A 23,591-nucleotide genomic window follows, 5' to 3' on the forward strand; every position below is an offset into this window, starting at 1 on the left:
TCCAAATGAAAGGATAAGATAACACCTCATAAAAAGGCCTTAATGAAAGGAAGATAAGTAAATTTATTAAGAGTTCAAAGTAATGGTCATAAAATGCTCACCAGACTGGGGAGGAGACTGGATGAACAGAGTGAGAACTTCAACAGGGATGAAATTTAACAAAGTACCAAACAGAAATCACAGAGCTGAAGAATAATGGAACTGAAAAACACAATAAAAGGGTTCAACAGCAGACTAGATATAAAATAGAAAGTAAGGATCAGTCAGCCTCAATAAAAGCAGCAAATAAATAAATAAATGAAATAAAAAGTGAAAATATCTTCAGAAAATTAAAGGTTATCAAATGGACTAATATTTGAATTGCAGAGCTTCCAGAAGAGGAAAAAAGAGGCAGAAATCTTATTTGAAGAAATATGGCTGAAAACTTCCTGAACACAGGGATGGAAACAGACACCAGATCCAGCAAACCCAGGGAGATCCAAAACATACGAACCCAAAGAGACCTACACCAAGACACGTTACAATTAAAACGTCAAAAGGTAAAAGACAGGAAGTATTATAAGCAACAAGAGAAAAAAAAAAGTTACATATAAGGGAATCCCCATAAGACTATCTAACAGATTGTTCAGTACAAACTTTGCAGGCCAAGAGGGAGTGGCACAATATATTCAAAATGCTGGGGAAAAAAAAAACAAACCACCAAGGATATTTTACCTGTCAAGATTATCTTTCAGAATGGAAGGAGAGAGAAAGAGTTTTTCAGAAAAGTAAAAGCTAAAGGAGTTCATCACCACTAAACTGGTTGTCAAAGAAATGTCAAAGGGGCTTCTTTAAGCAGAAAAGAAAGGGCCCTAATTAGTAACAACAACACATGTGAAATAGTATCACTGGAAAGGTAAATATATAGTATGGTGAAGGTAGTGAATTACTTATAAAGCTAGTATGAAGGTTAAAAGACAAAAATAACTATGATTCAATAATTAGTTAAGGGATATACAAGATAAAAAGATTCAAAATGTGGGGCACCTGGGTGGCTCAGTAGTTAAGTGTCTGCCTTCGGCTCAGGTCATGATCCCCAGGGTCCTGGGATCGAGCCCCGCATCGGGCTCCCTGCTCCTTGGGAGCCTGCTTCTCCCTCTCCCACTCCCCCTCCCCCTGCTTGTGTTCCCTTTCTTGCTGTGTCTCTCTCTGTCAAATAAATAAATAAAATCTTAAAAAAAAAAAGATTCAAAATGTAACATCAAAAACATAAAATGTGGGGAGGAGAGTTAAAATGTTGAGATTTAGGGGCACCTGAGTGGCTCAGTCAAGTGTCCGCCTTTGGCTCAGGTCATGATCCCCAAGCCCCAGGATGAAGCCCCATATTGGGATCCCTGCTCAGCGGGGAGTCTGCTTCTCCCTCCCCCTGGCTCCTTCTCTCGTCCACTCTCAAATAAATAAAATCTTGGGGCACCTGAGTGGCTCAGTTGTTAGGCGTCTGCCTTTGACTCAGGTCATGATCCCGGAGTCCTGGGATCGAGCCCCACATCGGGCTCCCTGTTCAGCGGGAAACCTGCTTCTCCCTCTACCACTCCCCCTGCTTGTGTTCCCTCTCTGTGTCTCTCTCTGTCAAATAAATAAATAAAATCTTAAAAAATAAATAAAATCTTTAAGAAATAAATAAAATAAAAAATAGCATGTCCTAATTTAAAAAAAAAAAACGTTGAGATTTAGGGGCGCCTGGGTGGCTCAGTCGTTAAGTGTCTGCCTTCAGCTCAGGTCATGATACCAGGGTCCTGGGATCGAGCCCTGCATTGGGCTCCCTGCTCCGTGGGAAGCCTGCTTTCCCTCTCCCACTCCCCCTGCTTGTGTTCCCTCTCTCACTATGTCTCTCTCTGTCAAATAAATAAAATCTTAAAAAAAAAAGTTGAGATTTAGAATGGGATCAAACTTAAGTTGTTATCAACTTAAAACAGACTGCTTTAAGTTGTTATATGTAAGCATCATGGTAACCATGAAATAAAAACCTATAGTAAATACACAAAAGATAAAGAGAAAGGAATATAAGCATACCACTAAAGAAAGTCATTAAGCCACATAAAAACTAAGCAAAAGAAGAAAGGAACAGGAAAGAACTACAAAAACAGCCACAAAACAATTAACAAAATGGCAAGCACATACCTATCAATAATTACCTTGAATGTAAATGGATTAAATTCTTTAATCAAAAACACAGAACCGCTGGATGGATTTAAAAAAACAAGACTCATCTATAGGCTGCCTACAAGAGGCACACCCAGTGAAAGTGAAGAGATGGAAAAAGATATTACATGCAAATGGAAACCAAAATAAAGCTTTAGTAGCTACACTTGTATCAAAATACACTTTTTTTTAAAAAAAAGATTTTATTTATTTGAGAGAAAGAATGAGAGAGAGACAGCATGAGTGGGGAGGATCAGAGGGAGAAGCAAGACTCCCCACTAAGCAAGGAGCCTGATGAGGGACTCGATCCTGGGACTCCAGAATCATGATGTGAGCTGAAGGCAGGTGCTTAACCAACTGAGCCACCCAGGGGCCCAGACAAAATACATTTTATTTTATTTATTTATTTATTTTTAAAAAGATTTTTATTTATTTATTTGACAGAGAGAGAGCGAGCGAGAGAGGGAACACAAGCAGGGGGAGTGGGAGAAGGAGAAGCTGGCTTCCCGCCGAGCAGGGAGCCGGATGCGGGGCTCGATCCCAGGACCCTGGGATCATGACCTGAGCCGAAGGCAGACACTTAATGACTGAGCCACCCAGGTGCCCCAACAAAATACATTTTAAAACAACGACTGTAATAATACACAAAAAAGATATGTTACATAATGAAAAAGGGGTCAACAAAGTAGTAGATATAACCTTTGTAAATATTTATGCACCCAACATAGGAGCACCTAAATATATAAAGCAAATATTAACAGACCTAAAAGGAGAAATACAATAGTATTTATATAATTATTATTATTTTTTAAAGATTTTATTTATTTATTTGACAGAGACAGAGACAGCGAGAGCAGGAACACAAGCAGGGGGAGTGTGTGAGGGAGAAGCAGGCTTCCTGCCGAGCAGGGAGCCCGATGCAGGACTTGATCCCAGGACGCTGGGATCATGACCTGAGCCGAAGGCAGACACTTAACGACTGAGCCACCCAGGCACCCAGTATTTATATAATTATTATAATTTATGATATATGGGGACTCTAATACCCCAATTAGTTAAATGAACAAATCATCCAGACAGAAAAACCAAGAAGAAAACACTGGTCTTAAACAACATATTAGATCAGATGGACTTAAGAGATATTTACAGAACATTCCATACAAAAACAACAAATACGCATTTTTCTTAAGTGCACATGGAACGTTTTCCAAGACAGATCATATGTTAGGCCATAAAACAAGTCTTAATGGATTTAAGATTGAAATAACATCAAGCATCTTTTCCGACTATAATGGTATGAAATCAGAAATTAATTACACAAAGAACAATGAAAAATTAGCAAATACGTAGAGATTCAACAACATGCTACTGAACAATCAATGGGTCAAAGGAAAAATCAAAAGAGAAATAAAGGATATAGCTAGAGACAAAAATGGAAATGCAACATTCCAAAATTTATGGGATACAGCAAAAGCATCAAACATGGTAAGTTCTAACAGTGAAGTTAATAGTGATAAATGCCGATCTCCAGAAACAAACTAATTTTACACCACATAGAACTAGGAGAAAAAAAGAACAAATGAAGCCCAAAGTCAGTAGAAGTAAGGAAATAACAAAATTTAGAGCAGAAATAAGTGAAATAGACTAAAAATGGCAATAGGAGAAAATACTGATGAGACTAAGAGCTGTTTCTTTGAAAAGATAAAATTGACAAACCTTTAGCTAGACTGACCAAGAAAAAAGGACTCAAAAATCAGAAACGAAAGAGGAGAGATTATGACTAATACTACGGAAATACAAAGGATGATAACAGAATACTATGAAAAATTACATGCTAACAAACTGAACAACTTAGAAGAAAGGGATAAATTCCTAGAAATAGAAAATCTGAAAGACCAATTACTAGTAAGGAGATTGAATTAGTAATTGAAAACCACCCAACAAACAAAAGTCTAGGACCATATGGCTTCCTTGGTGAATTCTACCAACATTCAAGGAAGAATTAATACTGATTCTTCTCAAATTCATCCAGAAAAGAGAAGAGGAGACTTCCAAAATCATTTTACAAGGCCAGCACTACCCTGATACCAAAACCAGACAAGAATGCCACAAAAAAGAAAAACTAGAGGCCAATATCTCTGATGAACATAGATGCAAAAATCCTCAAAAGAATGTTAGCGAACTGAGTTCAACAATACATTAATGAAAGGATCATATACCATGACTGAGTGGAATTTATTCCAGGGATGGAAGCAGGGCTCAGCATCCACAAATGAATCAATGTGGTATACCACATTAATAAAATGAAGGATAAAAATCATGATCAACAGATGCAGAAAAAGTAAATGACAAAATTCAACATCCATTTACGATAAAAACTCTCAACAAAGTGGGTATAGAGGGAACATACAAAAGACAAGAATGTCCACTCTTCACCACTTTTATTCAACAAAGTATTGGAAGTCCTAGCCAGAACAATTAGGCAAGAAAAAGAAATAAAAGGCATCCAAACTGGAAAGAAAGAAGTAAAACTGTCACTAGTTGCAGATGAGATATTATACACAAAAAATCCGAGACTCCATCAAAAAACTGTTAGAATAAACAAATCCAATAAAGTTGCAGAGTACAAAATCAATACACAAAAATCTGTTGTATATTTTACACTAATAATTATCAGAAACAGAAATTATGAAAACATTCCCATTTATAAGTGCATCAAAAAGAATAACACCTAGGGATATACTTAGCCAAGGAGGTAAAAGATTTATATATCAAAAACTGTAAGGCACTAATGAAAGATATTGAAAAGTCACAAATAAATAGAAAGATATTCCATGTTCATGGACTGAAAGAATACTGTTAAAAGGTCCATATTATTTCAAAGCAACCTACACATTCAATGCAATCCTTACCAATGGCATTTTTCACAGAACTAGAAGAAATAATTCTAAAATTTATATGAAACCATAAAAGACTTTGAATAGCCAAAGCAAATAGTGACACAATAAGTTAATAATTACCACAAAGTTAAAAAAGTTTGAAAAACATATTAACACTTCAAATTACATGCTAATTAAAATAATTGTTTAAAGATCCTAAAAAATGTTGCATGCTAGACAGAACAAAAAACATGTGCCAGTGATTTCAATTCTAACTCCAATTACTTCCTGTACGTCAGTACTCTTCTTCCCACATCATAGTTCTCTCTCTTAAGTCTAATCCTTCTTCCACATGACTGCTTTGCAACTGAAATATGCTAAAATCCTCTAACATAGACCTTGTGTTTTATTTTATGGAAGTGCTTTCTGGGAAATGCCAAACTAAAAGTTTTTAAAGAAAAAAATTGTAAATATAAATGTAAACATTTACAAGATAAACAAAAATAAGAATTGGAAGACATTTTGGGAATTATTTTATCTCGTGCATTTTATGGGTAAGGCAATTGAGGGCCAGAGAAGTTTTTAGTTATGCAGCTGGGACTAGAACCTAATTATGTGGCTTCTTAAAGTATAGATCAACTAAAAGCCCTAAAAAGATTTTTTTTAAATGTAGACTTATTTCTAAGCATTTGAAATAGACAGTATTACTGGAATGATGTATTGGAAGCAACAACAATGAAATGACAAGCCTTCAAAATATAAGGAGCTCAACAGGTCAATGCTTAACAGTAATGTTGGACAAGATATAATATCTCTTCCAATTATGATACTGACACATTTTCAGTGATGAAAGCTGTAGGAGGTAGAGATAAATGTTGATTACAATCTTAAATTAGAACAGGAACAAGGTTTAATGTCACACATACAAAAATCATAATGCTTTTATTTATTTTTTTAAAGATTTTATTTATTTGAGAGAGAGAGAGAGAAAGAGAGAGCAAGGGCACAGAGGGAGAGTGAGAGCAAGAAGCAGACTCCCCACTGAGTAGGGAGCCTGATGCGGGGTTCGATCCCAGGACAGATCACGACCTGAGCCAAAGGCAGAAGTTTAACCAACTTAGCCACCCAGGCAACCTCATGATAATTTTAAATACAAGCTGAAGGTACTAATTTAAGAGTGCAAAGCAAAATCATAACAACAGGACAGAAAGTAAATACTGCTTTAAAGTTTCTTGGAGGTCAGAGGCAAGACAATCAATGTGGTTGCCGTTGGCTACTGGGCGTGAACTGTCCCACCTCCTCTCCCTCAGTGCAACCCATAGGCTCTAAAGCAAATCTGAGTAATGAAGAAAATCTGAAATTGTTTGGGGAATGCAACAATCCAAATGACCATGGGCACAATTATAAAGACTGATCCTGTTACAGGAATGGTTATGAATTTGACCGACCTCAGAGAGTACATGGAGGAGGCAGCTGTGAATGCCTTTGATCATAAGAATCTGGATCTGGATGTGCCACACTTTGCAGATGTTGTAAGCACAACAGAAAATATAGCCGTATGTATCTGGGAAAACCTCCAGGAATTTCTTTCTCTGGGAGTTCTTTTATAAAGTAAAAGTATATGAAACTGACAATACTGTTGTCATCTATAAAGGAAAATTGCTTTTAGGGGTTAATACTGTAGAAAGATTAATTTCTTTCAAAGGTCTTTCTACCCTTGGACTATAGTAAGAAGTCATCACATAATTGTTACACCTGTGTACCATTTAAGAGTCTTTTATCTGTAGATTAAAAATCACTTCATTTTCAGTAAAATGTGGTGTAGAATTTAAAAGCAAAATAAATTTTTTCCCAACAAAAAGTTTCCTGGAGGTCATCTGTAGACAAACTTAGGCTGCCTCTCTCACTTTCACCCTGTATCATACACAAGAAGTACCAGTTATTCAGCAACTGCTTTTTAATTGTTTACCTGCCTGTCTTTCCACTAGATACAAATCTCTCTGTGACTGGTGTAACAAGCCTAATTTTGTACTACCATAATCCTGCCACAGAATATTTCATGCGTACATGCATATTTTTAAGACAGCTTTTGAGTATGAAAGTATAGTTTCAAGAAGAGAAATTTTTACTACATGGCTTTCTAAATTATCAAACTAAAGTAACTGAAACCCATCCTAATACAAAATAGTCAAAATAAGATAAAAACTAAAACAACCAAACCAACCTATTTCAAAGACTCAGTTAAACTGCAAACAGGAAACAAAAGAATCAAAAAGAACTTGACAGATGGGAAAAATTTTGTACGATGAAATTTATAATAAAGCCACAAAGAAGTTTTTATTCTAATGGGAATAGTAACAGGAAAAAATTTATCTTTTCAGTAAGTAAAAATAATTTTTAAAATTCTTGAAAATCAACATGACTTACTCTTTAATATCACGAAGCTGATCAACATCTTGTGATCTTGTAAAATCTGGATCATGGGCTAGCAGGTGAATCATGTATGGAACTACATATTCAGGCAACAGTGATAATAATTTCTCTAAAGTGAAAACATTATTATTAACAATAGTAATAATAGCTTTTATAAAATCCCTCCCTAGTTTTGCATTCTAACCACTTCAGTTTCCATATTTTTCCTCAGTTATTTTAAAATTACAGGCAACAAGCTATCTAGATGATAGTGAAATACATTTCAATGTTGAAAGCTACTAAAGCCAAAGGGATAATTTGAGATTATACAGTGGTAAAGCTGGGAAAATAATTCTTTACTCTCTGACATCTGAGCAGTGTGTTTAAATCAAGTCACATTGAAAAATAGAATTCCTCCAGTTTTATACATTATAAATAGCACTTAGAAACCAGGATTTTAGATGTTAAGTATATCACAACTATAGCAACAGCACTCTATAAAAATTAAAAATTGTAGTGTTTTTATAAATATACTACAATGGAAATATATGAAATAAAACCCCCCTATAAATTGATACACTCACAAGATACATTTGCACACTTGGAGCTTTCAAAATTACTCACCAGTAGCCATGGGGTTTTGTTTAATGTATTCCCTGCGTATACTGATATTTTTTAGTAAACACTGTCGTGCATGTGCTCTTCTCTCCTTCACAGGATCTTTGGCACACAAGGCAAAGATCGCCATATACTCCAATGGGAGTAGTAACTTCACGAGAGCCTTATGCAACTTCTGAGCAAATATCTGCCTTACTTGGTAGCACTCATCCTATAGCGGCATAAAACCAAAAATACTTAAATAAAAATGTTAGTACTTTTAAAACCATGACAAAATAACCCAGTTAAGAAAAAAACTGGGAAACATTTACTAAAGAGCAGTTTGTTCCAAAAGTCATTTTAAAAAAAAACGATTAATTATATTGGAGAATAACAATACTTAAAAGATACTTAGTTAGAATAGTTATAATAGCAATTTCTTTTGTGCACACAGTAAATAGATCTGTATTCACAGAAAGTAAATGTATTTAACTGTGAAGACCAAGTAATTGACAAAAATAAGAGGATTACTTACATTAATAACAAGTGCACAGAGCTGAAATTGTTCTGGGGTTATAATTTCATGGTAACAAGGTTCCTGAGCAAGCTTCATTATGGCACTACCAGCAGCTAATCGCAAGCGAGACATATCAGATTTACTATAAACAAACAAAAAAGAAATAAACATTTCCTATAACCATTATCATTCATAACAATACTTTGATCCCTTTTTGAGTGTTAAGGTCTTTAGCATAATTTATGCTTAAAATACATCATGTACAAATCTGGGAAAGCTACTTTGAGTCCTTGAACTCAACACAGGGAAAAAGGCTCAAATCATTGTGACTAATAATAAATTTAACTGCCTTTATTTTTAGTTATGTTGTAGTATAGATCCTCTACCACAGCCAAGCAGCTCTACTTATGATCACAACTACAGTAACTGCAATGCCAAGAAGAACCATTTACATCAGGAATGGTATTCCTCACTTTAAGAGGAATACATATTTGTTGTAAAAAACTTGATTAAATCACCTATCATATTAAATGTTTCCTACAGTTTTTAAATGCATGTACATACATACATACATACATGTAATAAAAATCTAGCCTAAGCCTGTGACTGATGAAATGGAGGGGCTAGCAATGGGGAGCTGATTTATACCACAGAAGGGGATGTATCAGACAAATATCTAAGACTAAAGGATATGGAAATGAGAGCCAGTGTCTATCTGGGAGCAGACTTCCTTTTGTAGCCAATTCCCCGCCCCTCAGGAGGTCCAGCCCTTCCACCCCCGCCCAATAGTTTTTTATTCCCTAACTGGTAAAATGGGACAATGAATGAGATGAAAAGGACAGTGTTATTTCAACTTCTATGTTAAACACAGCATGATTATGACATTTTAGACTTTAGGAAACGTGGAAAGCTGGCTGAGTCCATCATTAGCATACAAGAGGAGACAACATGCACTCCGGGACTACAGGATTATCAGAGTGAACACTGGTATTCTTGAGGGAACTTCAAATGGCTTCTGAGACAAATGATTCAGGAATTAAAAAAAAAAAAATAGCCACCATCTGGGTGCTTAAGCTTGTGCTAGGCTGTGTGTGAACACTATCTCATTTAATTTTCACTCTGTAAGTGAGCAAATTGAAGCTTAGAAAAGTGATTTCTAGTTCACACACTTAATAAACGGAGCGGAGAGCTGTATAAGTTTCTGATTCTAGAGCTCAAGCTAAACCATGGCATATATAATACCTAATTAAGATTTGCCTAATATTTCATGACATATGTGTTCTACAATTAACCATTCCCTTATTTTCTGTGATTAAAAATGCTGGAAAGAACATGTTTGTATGTATGTTTCTGTATGATTCTTTTATTATTTCATGAATGTAAAAATAAGAGTCAAACGGGTAACATTTATAAGGATCTAGACACAAAATGCCAAACTGTCCTGCCAAGACTGTGCCAATTTATATTAACAGGAGTAATGAGGGGACCCATTTCCCTGAACCCATGGAACAGTGATTACTTTAAAAAATATTTTTGCTGATTTGATAGTCAAGAGGTATTGCTAAATTTAAACTGTATTTATTGTATTTAGTGATGTTAAACATTTTTAAAAAGGTAAACTGATAATTCATAGTCTTATCTCTATTGGGGATTCTGCCTATTTATCACTGCTTTATAAAAGCTCATTATTAAGCCTTTGCCAGAGTTTCCCCAAATTTAAAAATTATCCCCAACTCAGCTCTAATCTTCTAATCTGTTCCTACAATACCCTTGGCTTATTCTATGATAAAGATAATTTTCCATGGTTTTCTTCAGTTTATCAAAGCATTCAGCATCTTTACCGTAATTTGCTCATTTCCTAATCTCCTCCACTAGAATGCATATTCCTTGGAAAGAGAGATTTTTATAGCTTTAAAAAAAGCACAGCAGTACCTAGGATGACAGTGCTCAATAAATAATGAACGCACAAATGAATAAATTTGTCCTGTAATAACACATTTTTTAAAATATTTTTTAAATTTTTATTGTCCTGTAATAACACATTTTAAAGTAGGAATGCATCACAAGTAGAATTCTGTAGTTTTATCTGTTGGTACTCCTGGACCCTAGTAAATCAAGAATTTGAAACAAACAAGGGTCATGAAAAATTTGCTTTTATTTTCATCTTAAAAAGAACAGAAAGAAGAAATGGTGATTTCACAACACACTGAAAATGTGCAGAAATGGAAACAATGTTTTTTTTTTTTTTTTTTGCAGCAGAACCTTGTTTTAATCTTCTGCAAACCACCAGGAGGGCTGTGATTTTTCCTCCTTTGAATCCCTCCACTGAAGCTGGTATTCCTTTCATGCTATCCAGTCACCCACCTTGTTCAATCACTACAGTACAGGGTAAAAGGTAGGAACTGAATCTTATCTGTTTTTGCTGCAATGCTTTTCATGGTGTTTTGCAAAGTGTAGTATTTCAAGAGATATTTGCTTAAGTGAACCAAAAATGCTGAAGCCAACTGTAACATATAGTGATTATGACTAAACATTTACCGGAAAAAGTTTGGTCTTTAGAAAAGAAACATTCCATCATCACTGAGTTGAAAACCCGAAGTGAGTAGTACATTAGATCTGATCCCAAAGCATATGGTGCAATTACAACATGCAATATTAATTAGGTAAATAACTCCTATGTAAGTTCTACCAATATTTTGAGCTGTAAAAACTGGAAAGGAAGAAAGATCTCACCTGATCCTCTTTTGCTCTGTCAGGTCACCCTCACTAACCAACATCGCTGATAATAATCGAAGAGTTGAATTGGCAGATTTAGACTGGTTGTTTTTCATACCCAACAGCCACCTTACCAGAAGTTTAATTGCCTGTACCTATAAAATATTAACATGCTAAAAAAAGAAAGGAACTTAAAATTCCAATTAAAGGGAAGATTAATTTATGTCAGTTAGATTAGTGAGGTTGCTTAATTGCTGGTGGACATGTTTTATTAAACAAGTCTGTAGGATAGTAACAGTAACAGCAAGAATATTTATTCTGTTTAATGGATAATAGGCACTTTTCCCAGAGCTGTACATATATTAACTTATTTGATGTTCCAAACAAGCCTACAAGGGAGGTTTTTATTTCCAATAGATAAGGCAACGGAGACACATTACTATGATAGATAATTTGCCCAAAGTCTGGCTTCTGAACCCAGGCTTTTTGGAGTTACCCAAGATTTTCAAATTATTTGAAAATATATTGTTTAAAAATAACTATTTAAACTATACCTATTATAGTGATTAAAATGAGCTATTTAGATACTTTAATATTTTTATAGTACTGCAAAAACTACTTTGAAGAAACCACTAAGTCTGATTCTATCTATCCTGATTAAAAAAACTAGGAGATTCCATAATTATTTGTGGTCATAATTTCTTGGAAGTTTATACTCAAAAGATTGCTACCAATACATGTGAAAAAACTAGCTAAAGGATCTAGGTGTTATTTACGGTATTTATTGACAACCTGGAAAAAAGAATTGATGGAACAGACTAGGAAGCTATACAAGGTGAAACAGATTATCAAGGAAGATGGTAACAAAACAAGTCTTGTCTTCAATCCCAATACCACCACTTTAAAAATTAGTTTTATTGAGAGACATTTTGTATCTATCAAAAGTTACCAATTCGATAACAGCCATCTGTTTTTGCCAAGTTAATATTCATATTTTTGTAGAGAGTGGTAGTTAGGCTAGACCTGAGATGCTTCTGAGCATCAACATCCTACAATTTCTGTGTAAAACAGCCTCACTGAAATTATTTTAGCAGGCATGAAGTTCTATGGAAGATGCTGACATATATCTATATATAAATAACTCAATGAGGACTACAACTTTTGATTTAAAAATAAAGTACATCATTTATTAGCTGTCAGGTTAAAGAAAAAGGGTGTCTATGAATGTTCATTATTTCAACACAAAAGTTATCAAGGCCTACACAAATTTACCTTTGCTAGGACTTCGGGGGAAACCTCTTCATCTGGAGACCATAATTTTCCATTCTTCTCACCTGTTGACTATAGACAATTGAATATATTTAACTCTTAGAAAGATTTTTGAAGTTTCCTTCATTAAGTTTTTCATGCTGAACAATGCAGTGCTCTAGGAAACCTATAGGAAAGTCACCAGAGCTTGAAAAAGAACAAAGTTGGAGGACTTGAACTTCTTGATTTCAAAACTTACTACAAATTTATAGTAATCAAGACAATATGGATGAAACTGACATGTATAGGCACATAGACGAATGGAATGAAATAGAGAACCCAGAAAACCCTCACATATATGGTCAGCTGATTTTTAACAAGGTTGCTAAGGCCAATTACTTTACACAAATGGTGCTGGAAAAACTAGATATCCACAAGCAAAAAAAAAAAAAAAAAAAAATGATGATTTACCTTACATCATATACAAAAATTAACTCAAAAAAAATCAAAGATCTTAATTTAAGAGCTAAAACTATTAAAACTCTTAAAAGAAAATACAGGGGAAAATCTTCATCATCTTTGATTTGGCAAATATCTGACAAGGGTTTAATACTCAGAATATATAAAGAATTCTTACCACTCAGGAACAATAAACACCCCAATTAAAAGTGTGCAAAGGACTCTGAATGTCCAAGAAGATACACAAATGGCCAAAAGCACATTAAAAAAACAAACAAACAACCTTTACATTGTTAGTCATTAGCGAAACACAAACCAAAACCGCAAAATACTACTTCACATCCACTAGAATGGCCATTATCAAAAACACAGAAAAGAGGAAGCATTGGCAAAGATTTGACAAAAATTGGAAGACTTGTGCATTGATGTTGGGAATGCAAAAATGGTACAGCCACTGTGGAAAACAGTGTGGTGGTTCCTCAAAAAGTACAACATAGAATGACCATGTGACCTAGCAATTCCAATCCTAGGTACAGATCCAAAAGATTTGAAAAGAGGTTCACAAATGTTCACATCAGCATTATTCACAAAAGTTAAAAGGTGGGAAAAAACACAACTGTCCATTAACAGATGAATAAACAAAATGTAGGCTACAAATACAATATTATTCTGGCATAAAATGAATTAACTTCTGATACATAACACAAATGAACCTTGAAGTCATTATGCTAAGTGAAATATGCCAGGCACAAAAGGACAAATATTGTATGATAAGAGGTATCTAGAAGAGGCAAATGCAAAGTCAGAACAAAGTACAATAGAGGTGTTACCAGAGGCTGTGGGAAGGAAGCAAGGGGAGTTACTGGTTAATGAATGCAGTTTCTGAGATTAAAATGTTCTGAAAATAGTGGTGACAGTTACACAAAAAATGTGGGTACATATTTTAGGTGGTGCTTTGGGTCATTTTGGAGAGTTGTTTGGCTTTCCTGGGTATTTCCTATGTATATAGGAGGTATACATGGTATAAATGTTTTTATTTTTTAAAAAACCAAATCCAACAAAAACACCCACCCAACAACAAAAACAAGAATGTTGGCGTATATGTGATAGACACTTAAAAATGGCAAAAATGCCATTTATATTAGGCATATTTTACCACACAAACAGCAACAAAAAAGAGCCATTGTAAACTACAATCTAGTCAAGTCTTAAGTTTCACGTTTGTTGCCATTCATATCTATCAATAGTGCAAAGAACAGCCTGAATGTGTTGAGTGGGAAATGACACTTTGGCCATGCTCTTCCATTCTTGTCTATTACATCCAAAGAGGGTAAGGGAAAGAGGATGGAATGCACTGGCAAATGTCTTTCTTTCTAAGTTTAGATATCGAAGGCTCCAAAGACTATTGGATCATGTGGAAGGAATAGGTAAGCTGGATAAATTAGCACTGCACTGAAAGTCATCCACAATGATCCAGCAGGTAAAACAGATTTGTCTTCATTCAACAACTTTTTAATTTAGATCTACTTGGTAAAGTGGTGATTCGTAATCAGAGGTGTGTTTCAGCAATCACTTGGCGTGCCTTTTCAAGCTACATATTTCCAGGCTCCAGCCCAGAGTTAATAAATTAGCTTGTATGCACATACACGTGCGTGTACCCACCCCACACACTTCAATAACTAAAATATGCATCTAGTGCCAAAAATGCAATGTAATTATATTTCAAAAAACACTAAATACAAATCCACTCATATTTTTAACAACATCTGATAAAATTCTAACACTCCAGTAAACTGTCCTTCAAATGTTAGGATAATAGCATTTGACTTATATTTTTTACTTCATGATTCATCCATCTCATGTTCTCATTTTTTCTTTCTTAAATGTTAAGTTCTGCTAATAGCTACATAAAGTCAGGATGTCATTTGGAAATTTAAGTAAATAAGGAGGGAAAACACAATAATTTAAAAGGAAAATTAAATAGAGAAGCAGAAATGTTTCTGTGATAAAGATGTAAATAGTTTTAGTCTCATTATTCTAAATTTAATTAAATTAGAAACTTACCCTGTCATTCATTAGCAGATCTTTCACAATAAAATTTGCTACTACAGATTTCATTGGGGAAGCAAATTGATCTGGTGCTAACATAGAAATGTGGCCCAATGAAACTAATGGAGTTATAAGTTGTTCTGGTACATCAGCATTCAGACTCCTACTGAGTGGCTATAAAAATAAAACAGTCAAAATTACCAGTTTTGTTTTATAAATACCTAGACATTCTATGGAAACAGTTAATGTTCCTGACCCTCCTGAGTTTGTTGGGCCCAAACAAAGCTGTGCTAATATGATCAAAAGTAGCTTCAGCCATATTAGACACTCAATTTTTATTTCAACTACTGAAATTCAGTAAGATTGAAAGAATCCAGAAAAAAAAAAAAGCACACATAAAAGGCAGAAGTAAAAACAAGAACATTTCTGCGTCATCAAATCAGTATTATTTTCAAGCCATCTACAATAATAGGCTTGTTATGTTGGTGGACTTCTTACCCTATGGGGACATTTTAAAGACCATGGACCATAAATAAGTGTTCATTGGGTTCTGTTGATACTATATCCAATTTATAATAACAGGAGTACCTTTCCAACAGTGGGATCAGATCAAGGATCACACAAAGGAAAAGGCAAAGAGGACTAATTTTCAGGTAGGGTTATCAGGTACTTTAAACTGGGTAGTTCAAAGTTACTTTCTGAGGATACATACCAGAGAGTCAATAAAGCTAAAACTAAATAAAATGTTCTAACACAAACACACAAAATATTCTTCTGTATGTAGTATTTGAACATATAATGTGATCTAAAGGCTATGAATACAGTGCTAAAAAAAAAAAAGAGAGCCCCTGCTCCCATAGAATTTATATACGAGGGTGAGACTAAATAGCCAAAAAAAAAAAAATCTACCTTCTATCTTCATCAAACCACACAGCATAAAAAATCAACATAAACACATCCTATATATTATATATACCTCAAAAATCTGTGCAAGCTGGACTTCTTTATTTGTGAATATGGCATGTATACAGTGAACAGCCTGTTTTGCTTGGTGTGGAGTACCTCTCTTTGCTTTCTGATGTAAAATGGGAATTAAGGTCCTGTAAAAAATAATATCATAGTTTAAAAAAAAAGCCCATATACCACAAGTAGTTCTTTTGGTTGTCCCCTCTACCTACTTTCTCATAACTGTTTGGATGTATGCTGGTAGAGAAGCCTCTCGTTATTTTTTTAAGTTTATTTAAGTAATCTCTACACCCAACTTGGGGCTCGAACTCTCATGACGCTGAGATCAAGAGTTTGCGTGCTACACCGACTGAGCCAGCCGGGCATCCTAAGAAGACTCCCGTAAAAATTACCTCATCTATGGAAAGATATCTGTTCTCAACTATAATCCAAGAAATACAATGTCTCAAGAAAAGCTACTTCCGGGGGTGCCTGGGTGGCTCAGTCGTTAAGCGTCTGCCTTCGGCTCAGGTCATGATCCCAGGGTCCTGGGCTCGAGCCCTACATCGGGCTCTGGGCTCGGCAGAGAGCCTGCTTCTCCCTCTCCCACTCCCCGTGCTTGTGTTCCCTCTCTCGCGGTCTCTCTCTGTCAAATAAATAAATAAAAAAAAAAAAAAGAAAAAGGCTACTTCGGGAGACAATTTGTTTTAAAGCCACCTCATGAATACAGAGAAATAAACAAACCACCCTTAATTTATAATCTAAAACTTGCCCCATGCCATACTCTTATATCTACCTTCTAAGTACATATTCCTAATTTTCCATTTCCCTTTCACAATCCCCTTCAGTTATTTTAAAGCAGTCATGGAAAAAAAGTAGCAGAAGGCCAAGTTTTATTAAAAAGTTTAAATGATACCGGTGAAACAAAGTATGCAAGGATACAGACATATATTGGTAGAGGAGTAATAAAAGCATCTAACAATTATTGAGTACTTGTGCCAAGCACCATTCTAGGTGTTTTTACATGGATTAAGTCAATTAATACTCACAGTCACACAAAGAGGACTGTTATATTAAACAGATAAGAAAACTAAAGCACAAAAATATTATTAAAGCTTCTTAAGCTGACGGAACTAGGATTTGGTGAGGTTGGGATGTGAAGATGTGTACTTCTGTTCCAAGATCCATGCACTTAACCTCCAAATTGACACTGAAAATCCAAGTAAAACAATCCTTCCTTAGGACAATATGTACTTTATTGTACTACATTACAGTCTTAAGCATTAAATGTTGATGATATGGGAAAACACTGTACGAAGAAAACAGCATGTGTGTATCAACCTATAAAATAGGTATATACATCAAGTAGATAAAATACTCTTCAAAGTTACAAAGTGTTGATACGACTCTTTTTCTCCTTTATATATCCTAAAGTTTCAGCTTTTTACAATGAACATACACGTATTTTTTTAATCAGAAGAAAATCTATTTAAGGCAAAAAAAATTTAAGGAAAAATACTTGTCATTCATTTACTGCAGTGGTCCTATTTTATAGATTATAAGGTCAGTTGTGTCAAATACAATGGTGAAAAAGGGTCCTCTCATGAAAACAGGAGGCTAGACATTAAGAGCAAGTACCCCAGATTCCAGGTCGTGCACCTCAACCAAAAAACTGGAACATATGCTAGTCTGCATAAATTGGATTTGACATTTCTGAGTATGCCACATTTCTTTGTACACAGGTTTAAAATGGTAAGCTAGGGATTTCTATGCCCAAGCAGCCTCCTTAACTGAACACTGTCTTTCTCTCACAAACTCATTTACCAGTAACAGTTCTTATAAATAACACAAGTAACAAAGGGAGACGCAGCATTGATCAAAATGTTGTTAAACGTATTATTAATTCTTCTTAGTCTAATGAAATGACAACACATAAATCAACTTTAACCTTTTTCCTTGTTATTCTAGTGTGCTATAATCTAATGATGCCATCAAGGTTATTGTTGAGGCTTGCACTGTTGTACTTCTCTGCTTTTCAATGATTCTCTCCTTCCTTCCTAATTAGTCTTTTTTTTTTTTTTTAAGATTTAAAAATTTTTTTTTAATTAGAGAGCACAAGCAGGGGGAGCAGCAGGCAGAGGGAGAGGGAGAAGCAGGCTTCCCGCTGAGCAGGGAGCCCGATGTGGGGCTCGATCCCAGGACCCCGGGATCACGACCTGAGCCGAAGGCAGACGCTTAACTGTCTGAGCCACCCAGGTGCCCTTTTCTAATTAGTCTTAAGAATAAGAGGTTTTGGGGCGCCTGGGTGGTTCAATCGGTTAAACGTCTGCTTTTGGCTCAGGGATGGAGCCCTGAGTTGGGCTCTCTGCTCAGCGAGAGCCTGCTTCTCCCTCTCTCTTGCTGCTCTGCCTATTTGTGCTCTGTGTCAAATAAATAAAACCTTAAAAAAAAAAAAGAATAAGAGGTTTTATTCCTTGTGTCCAAAAATTAACGATTCCATCTAACCCCATTTTTCCACTGCTTCATTTGGGATAGAATTCCTTTAAGAATAAATCCTTTACCTTAAAAAAGGTTTTCCTACCTTGAAAAACTCACCAGAAACTTTATCCTACTGTGTCAATGATTTTTTTTTTCAATGTATAAATATAAAAATTATTGTCTCTAGACTATAAACTCCTTGAGAACAGGGACTGACTGTGGCAATTCTTTATTATTAGCCAGTACAGTTCTGAGAATGAAGAGAATGTACAATAAACATTGACTTATTTCTCAAATTAAACTATTAGCTCACAAATTTAATAAAAACGAGGAGTCAGGAGTCCTCTTACCCTATTATTACCCTGTAACGGAAAACTGGTTTGACTTGGATATATCCAAAACTATTTGCATATACCCTGAACATGTGATTCAACAGCTATCAGCAATGTGTTTTTCTTCCAAAAGACATCTCCCACATCTTTTGTCTAAATATAAACTCTCAGCATAAGTTTGATCCTAAGGCAACCTCTTTAAGATGCCAAAGTAAAAATATCAACATGTATTTCATTCTTATGGTGAAAGGGGAAAGGTAATCTTGAGAGATCAAAATTAGCAAAGCACCACTGCCAACAACCAAGCAACTAATAAGATATGCTATTAAGCACACTACTTGATTATCCCATTCTTTGGTGAGACATGAAGGTGGCAGCTATTGAATTTAAACCAGCTGAGAAAAAAAAAAATGAACATACTTAGATAACGAAGATATATTAACTATAAATTTGAAATTCTGTGAAAACTCTTGATTATTAATATTTAAAAATCTTGTTATAAACAAAGTTTGTTTGTTCTTTTAATGGTGGAGGAGGAGAATGAGGCAGAGAAAAGATAAAACAAAGGATACAGAAAAGTAGTTTTTTTTTTTTTTTTTATAGGCTCCACGCCCCACATGGGGTTTGAAGTCATGACCCTGAGATCAAGAGCTGGATGCTCTACTGACTGAGTTACCCAGTTGCCCCCAGACAAGTAGCTTCTAAGTAAAAATTCTCTTTCCTCGCTCCTATCTTCCTCCATGAAAGGGAAAACTGACTGTATGGCTCCCACACTTAAAAAACTTTTGTGTTAAAAAAACAAGAACAACAAAAACCACTTTGTGTTTACCATGAGAAAAAATATACTCACGATCGTATCTGGGGTAGGTCTGTTTCTATTTTGTGGCCTGTATTTCTAAAAATTTGTATAGCAGCTTCTGCTACCTTGTCATCTTCCATTCTGAGGCACTGTAACAGGGACTCATATGTCTCTGCAGAGTGGAACGAGGTAGGATGTGTGAAAGACAGAACCTGGAGGAATAGATACAGCTTTAGAAGTATAGACAATTGTTTTAACCCATTAAAAGATCATTATATTTTCTACTATAAATACAATTCAAAATATTGGGCTGCATATGCTAGCTATACAGAATGAAGATTTTATTTCATAGCCTCCTTTGCAATTTGTTGCATTTAATGAGACATTAGCAGAAATATCGTGCATTAGATTCCTTAAGAGAGTTGATTTATAGCCCTTGCCCTATTTTCTTCTTCACCTCTTAGTCTATCCTGATACTGAGAATGCAGCAGACGTGGCTCCTTTTTTATATGGACTGTGATATTGTGAAGCGAACAAAATGTTAACAGAGCTTTATTTCGCTGGCAAAAAGATACTCTATAAGGGATATTTTAAGTGGAATCCATCACAAAAAGTGCACTGGGTGTAGCTATAAACAAGCCATAACTGTGAACTTTTATCATGATTACAAACATAAATAATTATTCCTACACAAGTCCCAGTCTATCCCAAAGGAATGTACAGCAAGTGAGACATAACATGTCTACAAAGTTTACTTTCCATGAAGTGGGAACAATTTACTTATAGCATAGTATCAGTAATAAGGGCTAAGTGGAGAAGTGAGGGGCAGGGGATGGAGTATATAGTCTTCATTAACTTATTCAATAAGCATTTATTTACTGGTTTATAAAGTAAAGAGATTGTCTCATTTGGTTAGGTTTTTGTTGATAATATTTAGATAATATGTTGACATGTTAAATAAGTTGATAATATAAAACCTTATTAAGTTTTACTTACAGAAAAAAGGAGAATCAAATTTGAAAAACTGAAAAAACATATTAAAAATGTTTATCTTAAGGATTTCACTCTTAAAACTACTTAAAAATATAACCCCATTAAAAATATAATTAGAATCTTTCTTACGAAGCATCATATCAATTATTTCCATGAAATTGTATTTAAGACCATTCCAATACAATCCCATCACTGTTTTCTTTCTCACGTCCACCGCATTTGTCTCTTCTCCCTTATATATTGTAATGATCTAAACATTTTTTGCCTTCAATTTCCTCTCCTCTTTACTCCATCTGATGAAAGCTCTGTCAAGTGCTGTTATCATATTAAAAGCCAGAATGAAAGACCCCGATAATACCTTTCTGCTCCAACACCATTCCACAATCTAAAACCAATTTTGTCTCCCATTATTCCCCAAAGCAGTCCTTTTCTCTGGTTAGGGTGGACTCCCAACATTCCTAAATATGCCAAGAATTAACTTCTTTGATGATGCTGTGTTTCCCCTAGATTAAGTCATATCTTATCCATAAAGTCTTGTCTGAACTGGCTCTTACTAATTGCTCTATTCTCTGAATTCTTTGGGCATAAGAATATATATATGACTAGCAATTGTTTAAAAATTCCCCGATCAGACAGATGCTATTATATAATTCCTGTGAGCAATCCTACTACTCCAGATGAAAGGTAAGACTAGATCATTTAGAACATACTGGTACAAGCACATGTTATTAAATACAGGCATGCAAATGATGAAACCACAAACCCCCAAAACATTATTTTATAATGTAAAACAATTACATTATTGTAATGTAAAAACATACATTATTTTTATAAACTGTGATTTCTACCACAAATGTTTAATCTTTCAAATAGTTTCCAGTGAAATAAAGCCCAACTCTTGCATATCCTTAAGGGAGTTCAAATTAAAACTGTGGAAATGCATGGAGACAAAATTATCTCAAAGTACCTTAAGAAGTTCAAGCCCTGAACGAATAGCTGTATCTGGACTTACACCCTCCTCTTCATCATCTGCTGTCCCCTCTATTGATTTATTCATCAGTTTTACCAGTGCACTATTAAAACGAGAAAATCTAAATTAGTAACCTTACTAGATTAGTAACTGTATCCTAATTGCACTGTGGCAGAATACATACAGAATCTAAACATCAGATATAAATATGTTCATGGAGGAAAAAGTTATTTTATGACTTTTAAACTTTGCTCCCTATTTGACAGCTGAGATTTTTTTTTTAGTTTATCTCCCTACACCACCGACCAAACTCCATGTGTAACTCTACTGAAAAATAACAAAACTAAAATTAAATGACACATACTGGAAATATAATTTACTATTGATTTCTATGTATAAAGATATCATTTACAATCTTAGGAAAAACAATAGAGGGCAGCTGCTAAATGGACAAATGACAATTCACTCAAAGCAAAAAGCAAATAGTTAACAAAACACGGACAAAGATGTTTAAATTAATCCCTGATAATTAATTTACTGGATCAGTAATTACAACCCAGAAATTCATAGCAAAGAAGCATTTCATCAAAAGCATCATGTTATATTCATAAATACTCATCAATTAAAAAACCACTTAATTACAAAAACACAGATTCTAAGGGACACATGCACCCTGTTTATAAGCAGCCTTATCAACAAGAGCCAAACTGTGGAGAGAGCCCAAATGTCCATCGACTGATGAACGGATAAAGAAAACGTGGTACATATATACAATAGAATATTACTCAGCCATCAAAAAGAATGAAATCTTGCCATTTGTAATGATGTGGACAGAACTAGAGTGTATTATGCTAAGTGAAATAAATCAGAGAAAGACAAATACCATATGATTTCACTCATATATAGAATTTAAGAAACAAAACAGACAAACATATGGGAAGGGAAAAGAAAGAAAGAAAAGAGAGGGAAACAAATCATAAGAGACTCTTAATGATAAAGAACAAACTGAGGGCTGATGAGGGAGGTGGGTGGGGGATGGGTAGATAGGTGATGGGTATTAAGGAAGGCACTTACTGTGATGAACACCAGATGTTGTATATGTGATGAATCACTAAATTCTACTCCTGAAACCAATACTGCACTGTATGTTAACTAACTAGAATTTAAATAAAAATTTAAAAAACCATTTAATTGTCCAACATTATGGAATTAGTTTTTCAAACATACCTAACCACCACAAAATGGAATATTACTTGGTCAATAAAAATCAGTCTATGTAGCAAGATGATACTAGTTTAAGTAAAAACAGATGTGATTTTTGGTTTTGAGACTGCTTCCTCATCAGTAAACTAAAGATAATACTACCTTATTTTGAGGGACATTAAATTATTACAGCAAATGACCTAGTATATAGCAAATATTTAACAAATGGAAGCTAATGATAAATTTTAGGTGAACATTTTTCCTTTGGAAAAATATGCATATTTTAAATTAAAAAAATTTTAAGTACAAAATATGTAAGATGCACAGATGTATCTTCTATATAATTTAAACCACATTTAGTACTTTTCTTTCCTTTTTAACACAATAATTTAAAAATCTTTGTATCTTCAATTGATTAAAAAAACTTTTTTTTTTGAGAAAACAAATTAGGGGTGTGTATAAACAGTAGCCTGAAATATAATTTATATATCATATAATTCACATATTTAAAATGTGTAATTCAATGGTTTTTAGTATAGATTCACAGGATTGTATAACCATTACCACAATCTAATTTTAGATTTCTCCCCATCCCCAAAAAAACCCCTTTCCAACAGGAGTCACTGCTATTCACTTGCACCTCCTCTAGCCCTGGTAATCTATTAATCTACTTTCTCCTGCTACAGATTTCCCTATTCTGAGTATTTCATATAAATAAAATCATACAATATATGGGCTTCTGTGACTCCTTTCACTTAGCAAACTGTTCTTAAGGTTCATCCATGTTGTAGTATGCATCAGTATTTCATTCACT

At 34.6% G+C, this 23,591-nt stretch overlaps 1 protein-coding gene across 4 annotated transcripts in view; it reads right to left on the reverse strand.

Annotated features, from left to right (window-relative positions):
• Positions 1 to 23,591, reverse strand: part of PDS5A (PDS5 cohesin associated factor A) — a 135,171-nt gene that overhangs the window by 23,137 nt on the left and 88,443 nt on the right. For 3 of the 4 annotated variants that reach the window (XM_027597899.1, XM_027597900.1, XM_027597898.1), the window contains 9 exons: positions 21,572 to 21,677; positions 19,663 to 19,823; positions 16,034 to 16,157; positions 15,073 to 15,231; positions 12,574 to 12,642; positions 11,320 to 11,456; positions 8,605 to 8,728; positions 8,097 to 8,301; positions 7,488 to 7,602 (listed from right to left, as the gene is read on the reverse strand). In XM_027597899.1, the coding sequence (XP_027453700.1) occupies positions 7,488 to 7,602; positions 8,097 to 8,301; positions 8,605 to 8,728; positions 11,320 to 11,456; positions 12,574 to 12,642; positions 15,073 to 15,231; positions 16,034 to 16,157; positions 19,663 to 19,823; positions 21,572 to 21,677 (1,200 nt within the window). Of the gene's footprint in view, positions 1 to 7,487; positions 7,603 to 8,096; positions 8,302 to 8,604; positions 8,729 to 11,319; positions 11,457 to 12,573; positions 12,643 to 15,072; positions 15,232 to 16,033; positions 16,158 to 19,662; positions 19,824 to 21,571; positions 21,678 to 23,591 lie in introns of those variants that run through there. The other variant, XR_003520625.1, reaches the window with a different exon arrangement.

This window comes from Zalophus californianus, chromosome 2 (genome assembly GCF_009762305.2).
Source record: "Zalophus californianus isolate mZalCal1 chromosome 2, mZalCal1.pri.v2, whole genome shotgun sequence".
Lineage (NCBI taxonomy): Eukaryota > Metazoa > Chordata > Mammalia > Carnivora > Otariidae > Zalophus > Zalophus californianus.